Consider the following 14,856-nt stretch of genomic DNA (forward strand, 5'->3'; position numbering starts at 1 on the left):
GAGAGCATCTGATCCCCTGAAATTGGAGTTAGAGATGGTAGTGAGCTTCTGGGAACCAAACCTGGGTCCTTGACAAGAGCAGCAAGTGCTCTTAACTACTGCTGAGCCATCTCTCCAACCCTGGCAAGTATTATCCTAAGAAACCCTGCCTGGTGGCCTTATTGGCAGTATTTTCTTCTGTTTTCTACTACCTTGTATTCTTCTTGTCTTTCCTTTGTACCCTGATTCTTCAGCTGAAGATAGGTTATTTGAGATCAGTTGTGACTTGTGCCTAACACTATGTTCTGTATATAGTCATATTAAGTTCTTATCAATTAAGATCATTTTGGGCTGGGCGTTCGTGGCACACACCTTTAATCCCAGAACTCAGGAGGCAGAGGTAGGCGGATGTCTGTGAGTTCGAGGCCAGCCTGGTCTCCAGATGGCTGGTCTCCAGCCATCCATTATGAGATCTGGTGCCCTCTTCTGGTGTGCAGATATACATGGAAGCAGAATGTTGTATACATAATAAAATGAAAATAAAATCTTAAAATAAAAAAATAGAAAATAAAAAATAAAGAATTACTTGGTAGACATAGTGGCACATGCCTGTAATTCTAATGCTTGGGAGGCTGAGGCAGGAGAATTGCCTCATGTTTGAGACTGGACTGGCATACATAGAATCTTTAACATTAACTTTCAGGAATACTTTTCCTCTAACAAGTTTAATGTGTGCTCACCCTGCTGAAAACTAGTCTGTTAGATAGAGCCGTGTAAGACCTTTGCTTATACCCTTTCTCCTCTTTTCTTTCCTTCCTTCTTTCCTCCTCCTCCTCTGTTTTTTTTTTTTTTTTTTTTTTTTTTAAAAAAACAGGGTCTCCCTTTGTAGCCCTTTTAGCCTGGTATTCACGGTATAGCCCAAGGGTTTCCTCAAACTTATGGCAATGCTTCTACCTTCACTATCCCCAGGGTTGAGCTTATAGGTAGATGCTAACTATACTGGCAGCTTACACATTTAATGAGTATTGTAATTTTAAATTTGACATGGGTATGCATTTTTCAGGGCTCAGAAAGACATTTTTTTCTACAGGTAGATAGATTAATTATGCAGAGAGAGAGAGAGAGAGAGAGGAGAGAGAGAGAGAGAGAGAGAGAGAGAGAGAGAGACAAGTGTTTGTGTGTGTGTGTGTGTGTGTGTGTGTGTGTGTGTGTGTGTGTGTGTGTGTGTGTTTTTGCTGCTGGTGACTGAACATAAGTCCTCATGCATGTGCTAGTTGTGTGTATTTGTTTGTGTTTGCTATTGGTGACTGAGTCCAGTCCTCATGCATGCTAAACAGTTGTGCCAGGTGTGTGTGTGTGTGTGGTTGCTGCTGGTGACTGAACCCAAGTCCTCATGCATGGTAAACATGTGTTCTACCATTGAGCTGTACCTCCAGGTCTACACCAGTATTCTTGATGTTGAACAAAATTTCTTGGTTACACAGCAGCAAGGAAAAATCTAAAAATTTCTATTTGAGCAATATAGGTGAGCAAATACAAAGAGTGGTTGGGCCGGGCATTGGTGGCGCACACCTTTAATCCCAGCTCTTGGGAGGCAGAGGCAGGTGGATCTCTGTGAGTTCGAGGCCAGCCTGGTCTACAAAAGCTAGTTCCAGGACAGCCTCCAAAGCCACAGGGAAACCCTGTCTTGAAAAAACAAAAACAAAAACAAAAACAAAAAACAAAAACAAGAAAAAAGAGTGGTTGGAGTTACTATTGTAAATATGTAGGTCATAAACATGTATGTACACTAATGGATATCTTACTTGATTACAAAGTTCTAAAATTCATCTTTCTGTGCCAGGCCAGCTCCGAGAGGGCCTTGCAGCTGTGCTGGTGAGACCATGGTACTAGCCTGGCATTCTGTTAATGCAAACTGAGTTCTATGAGCTTGTCTATTGAAATATGCAAATAAATGGTTCCGGAGTGAAAAATAGTCATGAGTTGGGTTTAATGTTTTGTGATTGTAGTATCTTGATTGCTATTGGTCAGTATAGTAATGGGAAAATATGAACACAGAGAGAGTGACAGGAATCAGATCACTCATTTTTCATTATTCTGAGAAATTGGTGTGGGAGTATCCAGAAGAAAAAATGACAATGTCGTTCTGGGCCTTCCACTCATTCTGTTCATCAAGTGTTTACATGACTACCTGGTACTAGACTCCAGACATGGTTTCTCACTTTGTTCGGAGTTTGCTCTGGATAGGGCAGAGGTGATAAATAAATGAGACACATATTTTTATTCATTTGATGAAAGCCAGGGGTTGGTGAGGTGACTTAGTGGGTAAAGACACTTTCTGCATAAGTCTGGTGGCCTGAATTCAATTCCCAGACCCCACATAAAGATGGAAAAAGAGAACCATCTACACTGCATTGTCCCCTGATTGTCACCATCACCCATGAGTCCACAAAACACAATAATGAAAGTAAAATAATTTCTTAAAAGCCCAGGCACAGTGCTGTAGGCGTGTAACTCTAGAACTCCAGGGCAGCCTTGGCTACTTAGTGAATTCCAGGCCAGCCTGAGCTGCATGAAACTTTATCTCTGCCGCTATCTCCCCTCTCCATTTGTTTTTAAGTACCATGCTGGTACCATGGTCTCACCAGCACAGCTGCTAGGCCCTCTGGGAGCTGGCCTACCAGAGGAAGGAAAGAATGGACGATTCCTATTTCAGTGGTGGAGGTCAGGTGATATTCAAAATAAAGCACAAAGGACAAGGAGACATTTGGGGCTCTTTGTTGAGATAGGTTCTCACCTGTTATAGGCTAGCTTCGAGCTTATGTTTCCCCAATCTCCAGTCTCTCACCTATAGTATTAGGATTGCAGGCATATACCACCATGCATGGCTTTAATTTTTTAATTATGAAAAATTTCAAACTTATAAAAATATGGAATAGTTTAATTAGAGTTCTCCTCTGGTCTCTGCAGGCAACAATCATGCATGTATTGCACATATATACATCTAGGTAAAACACTTATACATAAAAATAAAAATGAATGAATCTTTTAAAAAAGGGAAGGTGGGAGAAATGGCTTGTGCAAAAGGCTTTATGCAAAGTAGTGCTGTACAATACAATATATGTATAAATCTTGAAAGTGTTATATGCCAAGCAAAGATGACAGGCACCTATCACAGCACTCCACTCATCTGAAATCTGGAAGAGGAAAATCAGCTGAGATACAAGGAAGAATAGTGTAACCGAGAACTAAGTGGTTGTGGGAAGATGGAACATGACTTGTAATTGGCTAAATTATGAATTATATGACATGTGAATTATATTTCAATAAAACTGTTGTCTTTAAAAAGACTAGAGGCAAGGAAATGGATGAAACTGGTGAGTGTAGGATGACTTTGGAGGGAGGAAAGGAATCTTCCTTTACTGGCCTTTTACTTCTTGTGGGGATTTTAAGCCTGATCAAAGTATGAGAGGAAATCTTTACAGGGCCTAATGATTGCATTTGTGTTTCAAAAACACCCTGTGCTGCTTGAAGAGGGATAGGAATAGAAGAGGGTTGCCCAGTTAGGAGATGTCAAGACAACAAGAAATGATGTAAGTTAGGTTAGTGTGGTGGTGGTGAGGAAGCAGAGAAATTAACAATGATGTATTCTGCAGAGAAGAAGCAACCAAATTGGAAGGATGACATCATGCCTATGAATTGAATGTGGCAAGTAACTCAGAAGGCGACCTTAGTGATGTTAGGGTTCTGGTGGAAGCTGTGGGGTGAATGATAGCAGCATGACTTGAAATGGCAGTGGGAGAAAAGAAGTTTAGGGTAGATAGTTTACTTGTAACTGGATATGTTGGCTCACACCTTTAATCTTAACACGCAGGAGGCAGAGAAAGAGGCAGGCAGATCTGAGTTTGAGGACAGCCTGGTCTGTGCAGTCTATATAATAAGACCCTATATACAAAAAGTAATAAAAAGAATTTGCTTGTAAGTTTATGATGCCTAAGATATATCACTTTTAATATGAAGTCAACTCTGTTTTTGTTATGTAAGATTTCTGTGCAGGGCATAGTGGCATGTGCCTGTAATCCTAGCACTGAGTATGCTGAGGCAGGATCAAGAGTATGAGACCACCCTGGGCTACATAGTGAGGGCTGTCTGAAAACAAAGAAGCAGATCCAAGCACACAAACAAACAATGTGTTTAATAAAGAGCCTGGAGTCCCCAGAGATCCAGAAGCCTTTCATCTGGATCATCTCTTACAAAGACAGACACAGATAGGGGTTCTGTCTTCTCCAAAGTTAAAGACTGGAGATTAAGCTGGAAACTACTTCAGTTTCCATGGAGATACTTTATTTATTTATTTTTAGGAAGCCATTTCTCATTATCGTTTTTGTTAAATTCTTCAGCTGATTTCTGAGCTGCTTGCAAGTTTGAGCTGACAAGCATCTGAAATTGGACGTATTGGACTAGCAGTGCCCTGGAGCAGCTGGGGTTGTGGCAGGGGCTTCAGCAAGAACTCGTGTTTGAACATATTTAGAAGCACGGCATGGCCACTGGCTTTGGTTTTCCCATCATTTGCTGTAGGGCGGAGCTTCCTGGGGAAGAATATCATGAAGAGCCTCCCCTTGTCTACTAGCACTTTGTAGGTTACCTGGTACTTTGATTCACGGATCTTTTAGTTTTAGGTCATTGCCACATTCATATATTATCCATTCAATCACTGGATCAGACACTGAGCGTATATACCAGAAGCAGAACATTTAGTGGAAAGCCCCATGGCCAAGTTAGAATAGTCAAGAAGCTTTTTTCTTTCCCTTCTGTTGGGATGTTGTATATACATTTTCTGTGGGAGTATGTATCTTGAGGTTCTAATTCAGATTTATATTATCTTCACATAGGAGCGTGATTCTCTTAAGACATAATATGGATTGTATAAAGCATTTTGGTGTTGGGGAATGTTTCTCTTAAAGAAAAGGAATGTGTCAGAGAGGTGCTAGATAGTGAGGCAGGAATGTAGGACATTCACATGCAGTGTCTTAAGATTTTGGTTACTAATAACACATCCAGTTTCCCTAGGGATGGCTTTGTTTGTTTGGATGCTGTGTCTCATGTAGCCCATCCCCAGCACACCCCAACCCAGGCACTATTATTTGCATTAAGGCAATGTCATTCTGGCCTAGATAGGCCTGTGTATTGCTGGCCTCAGACATGAGATTTTCCTACTTCAGACTCCCAAGTGCTGGGCTTTCAGGCATGTGCCAAACAGCCCATCTGGGACAATTTGTTTTGAACATGGATGCTTTCCAACCAAATGACTGCATGGATAATAGCCTGACAAGGGTTCAGGGGACTACTCAGAATACCAGTGCACTAACTTACCCTGGTGGGAGTCTACAGCAACGGAAGCTTCACTGGCCTATTGGTCAACTAGTTCACAAATCACTCCCACACATTAACAAAGTGCTAAATGCTGTTAAGAGCCAAAGGCCTGATGTTCTATTCTCAGCACCCACAATCAGGAGCATGACTCCAGCTCCGGGGGATCCAACTTCCTCTTCTGGCATCCATAGGTACCTTCTCGAACATGGCAAACACCCAGAGAGATGCCTGGATATATACATTAGAAAGTAAATAAATGAACAGTCCTTCAGGAGCTTCTGACTAGAGCTGAAGGAAATATATGACTGTCAGGTTGTGGGACCACTGTAGCCCACAGAAGTGCTCCTCCTCCTCTTTTATTTTTATTTTTATTTTTGGAGGCAGGTCTATGTAGTCCTAGCTATCTTGGATCTCTCTGTGTAAGCGAGGTTGACAATTTTTTTCTGCTGGGTCTTGAACCTGGAACTTTATGCAAACTAAAAGTATTCTGCCACAGAACCATACCTTCAACCCTCTCTTAACCCCACAAGTTATGTCTTTTAAGTGTTTCCTAATTTTTTTACCCGTTAGCACTTGAGGCAGTCATGTTACTTAAAGCTGATTGAAGATTTTACTATATTTTGATGATTAGGCTCTGCTTTCCTTGACTTGGGTGCTTCCTATGTTCTATACACTTGACACAGATCTCTTTCAGTGGATGCCTGCTGCAGACATGTCACTTGGGTGGTTCTTAAATTTTAGCATAGGAATCATTGGGATGGGAGTGCAGATTTTGAAGCCTGACCATCACAAACTTAGATTAGGGGATTTGGGGATTGGGTTCTGGAACCCGTATTCTTAGCTCCTACTTGCAGTCAGAGAAACATCATCTATGTGTTCACTATTTGCAGTTTGTTTTTTTTTTTTTTTCCCCAAGGCTGCCTTCATTACTGAGGCCTGTAGCACTCTAAATGCTGTTAATAAGACAGAGGCTCGCTTTTAAAGCCTTAGAAAGTCTCTTAACTTCCCATAGCCGATTTTGAAAACTGTCCAGAGTTTTACAACTCTTGCTTTTATTTTCCTCTGGGGAAGCTGTGGTTATGTTGGTCACCAGAAACAAGGTTTTATTTGTTCAAGAATGTCTCGGATATCTGCCACTTGTTCACTGCTGTGGTTGAAGACTTCCTCATTGCCCATCTGGATAGTCACTGATTTCTTCATAATCTCAACTCACCCCACTCCTCCCTGGGTTCAGATTTCCAGTGGAGGTGATAGAAGCTACTGTAGGCTTGGGACAAAACATATCAGAGGTGGCTTAGAGAAGTGATCTAATACAGCAACAAATAGAGTTGATGGGGGTGTAATTTTTTCAGCGCATCAGTGTAAAAAGCCAGTTTTGTTGAGGGTGTAGCTCATTTGGTAGAGTGCTTGCCTAACATGCATGGAGACCTGGGTTCAGTCCCCAAGACCACATAAAACCAAGTGTGGGTAGTATGCACTCAGGAGGTGGAGGCAGGAGAAGCAGAAGCTCAGGGTCAAGGCTAGAGAGATGGCCCTCTGCTTAAGAACAGGTTAGATTCCCATTATCCACATGGTAGCTCACAACCATCTGTAATTCAATTTTCAGGGAATTTGGGACCCTTTTCTGGCCTCTGAGTTTATCAGGTACTCGCTTGGCATATAAGCCTACATGTAGGCAAAACACCTGCACATACTAAAAACAAATTTTTAAAACTTAAGGTCATCCTCAGTTTAGAGGTTGAGACCAGCCTGGAGTGTATGAAACCCTATCTTTTTTGGGGGATGTCGAGTGTTGAGATAGGGTTTCTTTCTGTGTAGCTCTGGCTGTCTTGGAACTTGCTGTGTAGACCAGGCTGGCTTTGAACTCACAGAGATCTGCCTGCCTCTGCCTCCCAAGTGCTGGGATCCTATCTTCAAATTTAAAAAAAGGGCCAGTATTAGAATGAGGTATTTTATTTGGGAAGGGGAAAATCATCTTTAATACTAAGTATAGAACATAGTCTTGTGCAGGTGAAAGCAACAGTAGTTAAGGCCGCACCTGGGGGATGGTCACATATCTCATGTTCCAGACCCCTGTGTTTATGCTCATTGAATATATGCTCACACAGTGTGCATGTCTTTGTGCATACTGTTTGTTTTTGAGATAGTCTCATTCTATAGCCCAGGCTGGTCTGGAATTCACTAAAGTAATGCAGGCTAGCCTTGAACTCCTGATCCTCCTTCCTTATACCCGATAGTGCTGGGATTGCTGGAGTGAGCCACCACCATGGCCAGCTTTGCACACGGTATTGCTTCCTTATGTATTGCCTCACATTTAACATGTTTTGGGTCCCTCTGATATACTCTAAGGCAGAAGATACCATAGTGAAGATTAAGTTGGTCCCTCTCCTAATGGTAATTCGAATGTAATTGGGGTGGAGAAACACATACTCAATAAAACCCCAGAAATGTTAAGGTGTTGACTGGGGAAAGTGTTTGGAGAGAGAAGCATAGGATGTTTTGTATGGATAGATTAGCCAATCTAAAAGCCCAGTGCAGTTTCATACAAGAAGATGGCTTTGCAGCTGAGACCAAAAGAATAAGGACTAACTGTGGGCTGGGAGAGATGGCTCAGCAGTTAAAGCACTGGCTGTTCTTGCAGAGGATCTGGGTTTGATTCCCAGCACCCATATGATAGCTCACAACCATCTGTAACTCCAGTTCCAGGGGATCTGATGCAATATTCTGGCCTCTGTGGGTACCAGGGCACATGTGTGGTACATACATACATTCAGGCAAAACACTCATACACATAAATAAATCCAAAAGAAATGTTTAAAGACTTAACTATGACTGGAGAAAGGAATGCTTAGAGGTTAGCAGGAACCCTGTGTCCTTAGCACCTGTGACAAGGGAGACTCAAAGGAACTCTGTTTGATTGGAGAGGTCACTGAGCAAGGAGCAGCAGCAGCTGTGTCAAGGACTTTGTAGTTCACAGTGATGTTTTCGTACTTCATCCAAAAGGCAGCAGAAGGTCATTGGGAGCTTTTGCAATGAGAGGTATAGGGTGTGTTGACGTGTTGAGATTAATGTTGGAAAATCGCTACTTCAGGCCTGCCTGCCTGCTTCCTTCCATCCTCCCCCTCCTCCCTCTCTTCCTTGTAAAGCACTGTTGAATTCTTTTTTTTTTTTTTTTTTTGGTTTTTTCGAGGCAGAGTTTCTCTGTGGCTTTGGAGGCTGTCCTGGAACTAGCTCTTTTAGACCAGGCTGGTCTCGAAGTTACAGAGATCCGCCTGCCTCTGCCCCTGCCTCCTGAGTGCTGGGATTAAAGGCGTGCCTGGCAGCACTGTTGAATTCTAAGTAGAAATCTGTGAGGAAAGGTTTTCCACAACTATGAAGACCATGAGACAAGGAAAGAGGTGGTGGTTTGGATTTGACATTAAGACTGGAGATGGCCAGGGATTAAAGGAAAATTGTATTTTGAAGCTTGAATTGGTAGAACTTAGTGAGAAATGGATTTTATATGGGGAAAGGGAGGGAGAAAGAAAGAATATGCATATCAGTGGTAAATACTAAATTTCTGCATTGCATTGGGTATGTATGGAAGGCATTTGTTCTTCGCTTATGTCATGTGTAGTATGTGAGCCCATATGTGCGTGGATGTGCGTGTACGTGTGTGCAGGTTCATGGAAGCCAGGTTGAAGGTAGCCGACTTCCTTGATTATTCTCCACTATGAACTTTACACATTTAGGCAGGATCTCTCACTTGAGCCCAGAGCTTCCTGATAGTGCTTGTTCAGCTGGCCAGCTTGCCTCAGAGATCCCCTGTCTCTGCCTCCCACCTGCAAAGATGATAGGTGGGCCACCAGACCATCAGGCATGCATAGGTGCTGTGGCACTGATCTGTGGTTCCCATATTTGTATGGCAGGTTTTACCCACTGAGCCTTTGTGTTGAGCCATTGTAGATGGAAGTTTCTGTACTGCCTGGTCCCACCGCCCTTCAGCCCCAGATAAACACACAGATACTTACATTAATTAGAAACTGTTTGGCCAATGGCTCCAGCTTCTTCTTGGCTAGCTGTCTCTTAATTATTAACCCATAACTACTAATCAACGTATTTCTACATGACCTCTTACTGGAGAAATGTCTGGACCTGTTACTTCTTCTGCAGCTACGTGGCATCCCTCTGTTGGCTTGTCTCTGCCTCCTCTACCCAGAATTCTCCTTGTCTGGTAGCCCCGCCTATACTTCCTGCCTGGCTAATGGCCAATCTGTGTTTATTCACCGACTGATAAGAGAAACATATATATATATATAGGAGGATCATCTTCTCATCAGGAATGCTGGAGAGAGGCATCTTTAAATGGAACATCAGGAACTTATGTGATAGCATTTTCTCTATGGGTCTTTGGTCTTTTCACTCAAACTCCCAGTCCACCAAATTCTGCTGAAAACTGCCCTCTTGCACACCACAGAAGGGACACACTGTCACTTGACTTCTCCCAGCACTTACTATTTCATACCTGTGTGCTTCCTGCTCCCTCTTTGGACTGAGATTCCTTTGTCAGGCGGTACTTTGCTGCTCTTGGAAAAGGATTCATTTCCCCTCAAGTGAGCTAAAGGCTTCTGTTATCTTAGTTCTGGTTAATGCTGGAGTGAGTTAATGCTTCTATATTGCAGAACAGCATTTTGTGTTCTGAGGGTAGAGCAGAGCCTAGCACACGAAGCTTTCCATTTCTGCCTCTTCTCCACCAGCTTTTGTCTTTTGCACATCTCATAGTTCTCGTGTTGGAATTAAGAGGTGGGAGTAGATATTCTGTAGGAATTGCTGACTTGAACGTGAGCCTGACACTGAGTAGGCACGAGGTTTAGAGTGTGGACTGCATGGCAGGTTTACTTGGTGGCTGTCAGAAAATGTCTGTGGGAAGCTCATTTTGCCTGCAGTTGCTGCAGATGTGTCTTTTACTCCCAGTCATCAAAACAAACATCAAGAGATGAGAATTGACTGTCTATTGTTTGTTCCTGCCAGGCTGAAAAAGGATAGGTAGCACAATGACACAAACTATCTGTATCTTTGTATTTACACTGCATAAATATTTACACTGAATAAAAAACTCTCTGGTGTCTCTCTGTCCCCACTCTTGGCCATTTATTTATTAACTCCAAACTTCAAAACAGTACCTTTCCTACACCACTGAGTTGCTTATAATATACCATGATTACATTAGAAACATTTTTACCTTTTGGTAAAAGAAGTGTTCACCATTTTTCTAAGGCTATTTATATTCTGTTTTTTAATGTTGACTATTGTTATACAAAACTTGGGTTTCAGGGAAATAAAGAGGGTTGAATAAATGGGAGGGTATTTTTGTGTGTTTGTGCTCTTGTTTCCCTAAAAGTGTGAGGGTTTATCTTAGAGGGTTTTTCTTCTTTCTTCCTTTGTGCTTCCTGCTGCTGCTCTCTCCTCTTCCTGCTCTTCCCTCCTCCTTTTCCTTATCGTCTCTCTCTTCCCTGTTCCTCTCTTCCTACCTTCCTGTTAAGCTGGAGTGAGTGCTCAAGACAGTAGAACCTAATGGAAAGTTTTGCCAGGAACTCACAGACTCAGACAGAATTATTTTTTAATTTGGGCTTTATTTTGAAATGCCAAATTGAAAATAATTGCCAGTCATGGTGGCTCACACCTTTGATCCCAACATTTGGGAGGAAGGAGCAGTCAGATCTCTGTGAATTGAGGCCAACGTGGTCTACATATTGAGTTCCATGATAGCCAGGGCTACATAGAAAGACCTTGCCCCCTCCCCCCCCAAAAAAAAAACAAGAAAAATAACTCCATAGGGATTTTTTTTTTTTTTTGAGAGGTGGCATCACTATAGCGCATGGAACTCATTGTGTAGACCAGGCTGGCCTTGAACTCACAGAGATCTTCCCGTTTATCTGACTTCCCAAGTGCTGGGATTAAATCCATATGCTACCGTGTTCTGTTTTTTGTTTTGTTTTGTTGAATGATTAAAAATACAGTCTAGAGAAATAGTGTTATTAGAGTAATAGTAACACTATTCTGCCACATCTGGATCTAGCATTTTCATTTACATATCCTGCCCAATATTGTTGCGTGTGCTTATTTTCAAATTGGAATATGTTTGCATGCTAGGGAAAGCATCGTTGGCCATGCTATTAGAAGAGACATCATTAGCTTCTGTAACCCTGAGGTCACCATCAAGAGTAGATAAAGAAATATATAAATTGTCCTGTGTACTTTCAAAAATGAAAGAACAAAAAATAACCTATAGATACATTCTTTTATTTTTTTAACATAATATTTTATTCTTTAAGAATTTTAAGCCGGGCGTTGGTGGCGCACGCCTTTAATCCCAGCACTCGGGAGGCAGAGGCAGGTGGATCGCTGTGAGTTCGAGGCCAGCCTGGTCTCCAGAGCGAGTGCCAGGATAGGCACCAAAGCTACACAGAGAAACCCTGTCTCGAAAAAAAAAAAATTTATATATGTATAAAATGTATTTCAATCTTATCTCTCCTTCTACTCCAGAGCCCACAACACACTTCCTTCCCAACTTTACATGGTTCTCCCCCCCAATAGAGTCCAACTAGTACTGCCCATGTTCATAAGGTGTGGGTTCATTCACCTACCAAAGAAAGATGCCTCTCCCTCCCCATGCAGCCATCAACTGCCAACTGCTCTTCAGCTAGAGCTGATGCCTTATGTGAGTGCTTCTTCCTCTGAAGACATATACTTAGTAGCTTCAATGGAGGCTGTATGAGTATAATTATCAAGAAAGCATGCATTTTTGATGTTTCTTCCTTAGATATTATTTCAGTCATTTCAGTGTTGTATGTACACATGGCTGTACTTAGTGATCTTTAGTTAAGTATTCTATTGGAAAAGCCTTAGCTCAAGGTACTTTATGTTTTGTATGCTTCGCTTGGTACAATGGGCTTCTGATAGAGCATTGTTCTCTAGGAAAGCCATTCTGATTGTAGAAACTGCTACTTTGTTTCAGGTCGGTCTTCTCTCTTTCCCTTTGAAGACGCCTTCTTGGATGACAGCCACGGGGATCAGGCTTTATCATCTGGCTTAAGTTCTCCCACTCGATGTCAAAATGGGGAACGAGTGGAACGCTACTCTAGAAAGGTGTTTGTTGGAGGCCTTCCTCCTGACATCGATGAAGGTACCATGCATTCATTAAGAACTTTACAAGAGCTAACTTTTGTGCATTGTGTTCAGACCCTGACTCTTCTCCAAGCCAACATCAGTAAACACACATTGAATGAGATAATGAAATTAAACAATGACAGAGCAAACTTAAGACTTTGGATGTGCTGTGGAAATCTTCCTAACACCGACTTGTTTGGTCAGTACAGCTCTAATACTAATCTAAATAGGTCATGGTTTCTTTAGAATTGCTACATTAAAGGTGTAGGTTGCCACAGCCTGATTTTCCTCTAGCTGTCTTTGTATCTATGTTAATAGATTTTCTTTAGGATAAATTTCTTACCATTGCTGATGGAATGAGAATCTATACCCAGGGTGTTACAAGGTCACAATCTTCTCCTATCAGTCAAAAGTCAAAAGAAAGAGATAAAATAATTGAGCTTCAAGTTTTGTATATATCTTAGTAAAGAAGGCAGTATGGAGATATAAGAGAGACAATTGACTTTTAACCCTTTAACATCACCAAATAGATCTGTCTACTTTGTTGTCCTTGTTGCTCATCAATAGAATTATCTATTTCTAAAGTAATCCTAGAGATTCCATACAAGTGTTTATATGTATATTTTTTCAACTTACATTTATTTATTTGAGTGGTGGTGGTATGCATGCCATAGCACAGAGGACAATTTGTCTTGCTACCATTTGAGCCCCAGGGATTGAACTCAGGTCATCAGGCTTTGTGGCATGGGCCTTTATGCACTGAGCCTTCTGTCCATGAAATTATATTTAAAACATTTTCTGCAGCTACCTTTTTTCTAAAAATAGAGAAACATTCCCATTTTTTGGAATCTCCTGTCTTCCTTGACATAAAGATCACCTTGGCTAGCATTAGAATTTTCTTCCAAATTCCTTATTAAGTTTATTGGTAGTAAAAGGAAAGGAATTAGAGTTAGAAACATTTTTTGTAGTTAGAATCTAATAAGCAGGCCGGGCGGTGGAGTTGCACACCTTTAATCCCAGCACTCGGGAGGCAGAGGCAGGCAGCTCTCTATGAGTTCTCGAGACCAGCCTGGTCTACAAGAGGTAGTTCCAGGACAGCCTCCAAAGCCACAGAGAAACCCTGTCTCAAAAAGCCAAAAAAAAAAAAAAAAAAAAAAAAAAAGAGAAGAAGAAGAAGAAGAAGAAGAAGAAGAAGAAGAAGAAGAAGAAGAATCTAATAAGCAAATGTACTCCCGAGCAATGGTGTTTCCCTTTGCAGGTTTTACTTCTGTAGATACTCTTTAAAGAAAAAACAACAACAACAACAAAAAAAAACTCTAAAAATAAATGCAAGGGGGGGTTGTAAAAAGATATATTTTATGTTTCTTATGATTGCAGGGGTTTTTTTTTTTTTCATTTTGCTAAATTCCTTCTTTGTTTTGTAGATGAGATCACTGCCAGCTTTCGAAGGTTTGGACCTCTTGTGGTAGACTGGCCCCATAAAGCAGAGAGCAAGTCATACTTCCCTCCTAAAGGTAATGGACTCAAGATGTCAGCATGTCTGTCGGGGCCAGGATGCCTGACAGCTCCGTATAAGACATTCTTACAAGTTCAATAGCTGTTGGTCCCTTTTCCCTAAGTAAAATAACACTGATCATCAATATGTGTCAGTTTCACTTGGAGACAATTCCCTAGCCCAGAGTGCACTGTGTTTGATGACCTTGGTTTTACTAGCAGTGAGGTTTTGTAAATCTGTTATAGAGGAGCTTTTTGCTAAGTTTATTGTTTCATGAGGGGGAAAATCTAGTGTTTTGAGGAATGTCAGCAATGGTAAAATTTAGTTTTTTATTTGTATCCCTATAGCCATGTGATTTTTTTATTGTTGTTGTTGTGTTATTTGTTTTGTTTTGTTTACTTTTAAATAAATCTCATAATCCCAGAACTTGGTAAAACTAGTGGCTAAAAAAATGACTTCGTGTGGTGTGCCCATTATGCACAGCTGTATGGTAAGGGGTTGGGAGGTGGAGAACTAATTAGCAAAAGATCCTTCAGGCATCTTGCTGTGTTAACTTGTGGGAGGTTCTCCCACTAAGCTCTGAGGGCACACAGTATATTGTCTTCTTGCTCAGTGTTCGTCGTTTCACAGGGAACATCTGTGCTGATGCTCATTTTGGGTGTGTTCCTACATTCAGATAATAGAGTACTTTGAATTCAAGAGAATGAGTTTCTCTTTCCTGTTATCTTCTGCAGTCTGTGTTTCGGGGATGTCATTCACCTTGGAAAATGACTTGTGGTCTATTACTGTGTAACATTACCCATCATGAGGTGATGAAGTCAGCATCCTATCTCTCTATGCTGGAATCAAACTCCAGCTTA

At 41.5% G+C, this 14,856-nt stretch overlaps 1 protein-coding gene across 10 annotated transcripts in view; it reads left to right on the forward strand.

Moving 5' to 3' along the window:
- The window catches only part of Cpeb3 (cytoplasmic polyadenylation element binding protein 3), a 191,394-nt gene that overhangs the window by 98,060 nt on the left and 78,478 nt on the right, over window positions 1–14,856 (forward strand). For all 10 annotated transcript variants that reach the window (XR_004768993.1, XM_035441870.1, XM_035441867.1 and 7 more), the window contains 2 exons: window positions 12,350–12,517; window positions 13,926–14,015. Coding sequence is in view for 9 of the 10 variants with exons in the window: in XM_035441870.1 (XP_035297761.1) it covers window positions 12,350–12,517; window positions 13,926–14,015 (258 nt within the window). In the remaining variant the exon portion in view is untranslated. The remainder of the gene's footprint in view (window positions 1–12,349; window positions 12,518–13,925; window positions 14,016–14,856) is intronic.

The sequence above is a fragment of the Cricetulus griseus genome, chromosome 3 (assembly GCF_003668045.3).
Source record: "Cricetulus griseus strain 17A/GY chromosome 3, alternate assembly CriGri-PICRH-1.0, whole genome shotgun sequence".
Lineage (NCBI taxonomy): Eukaryota > Metazoa > Chordata > Mammalia > Rodentia > Cricetidae > Cricetulus > Cricetulus griseus.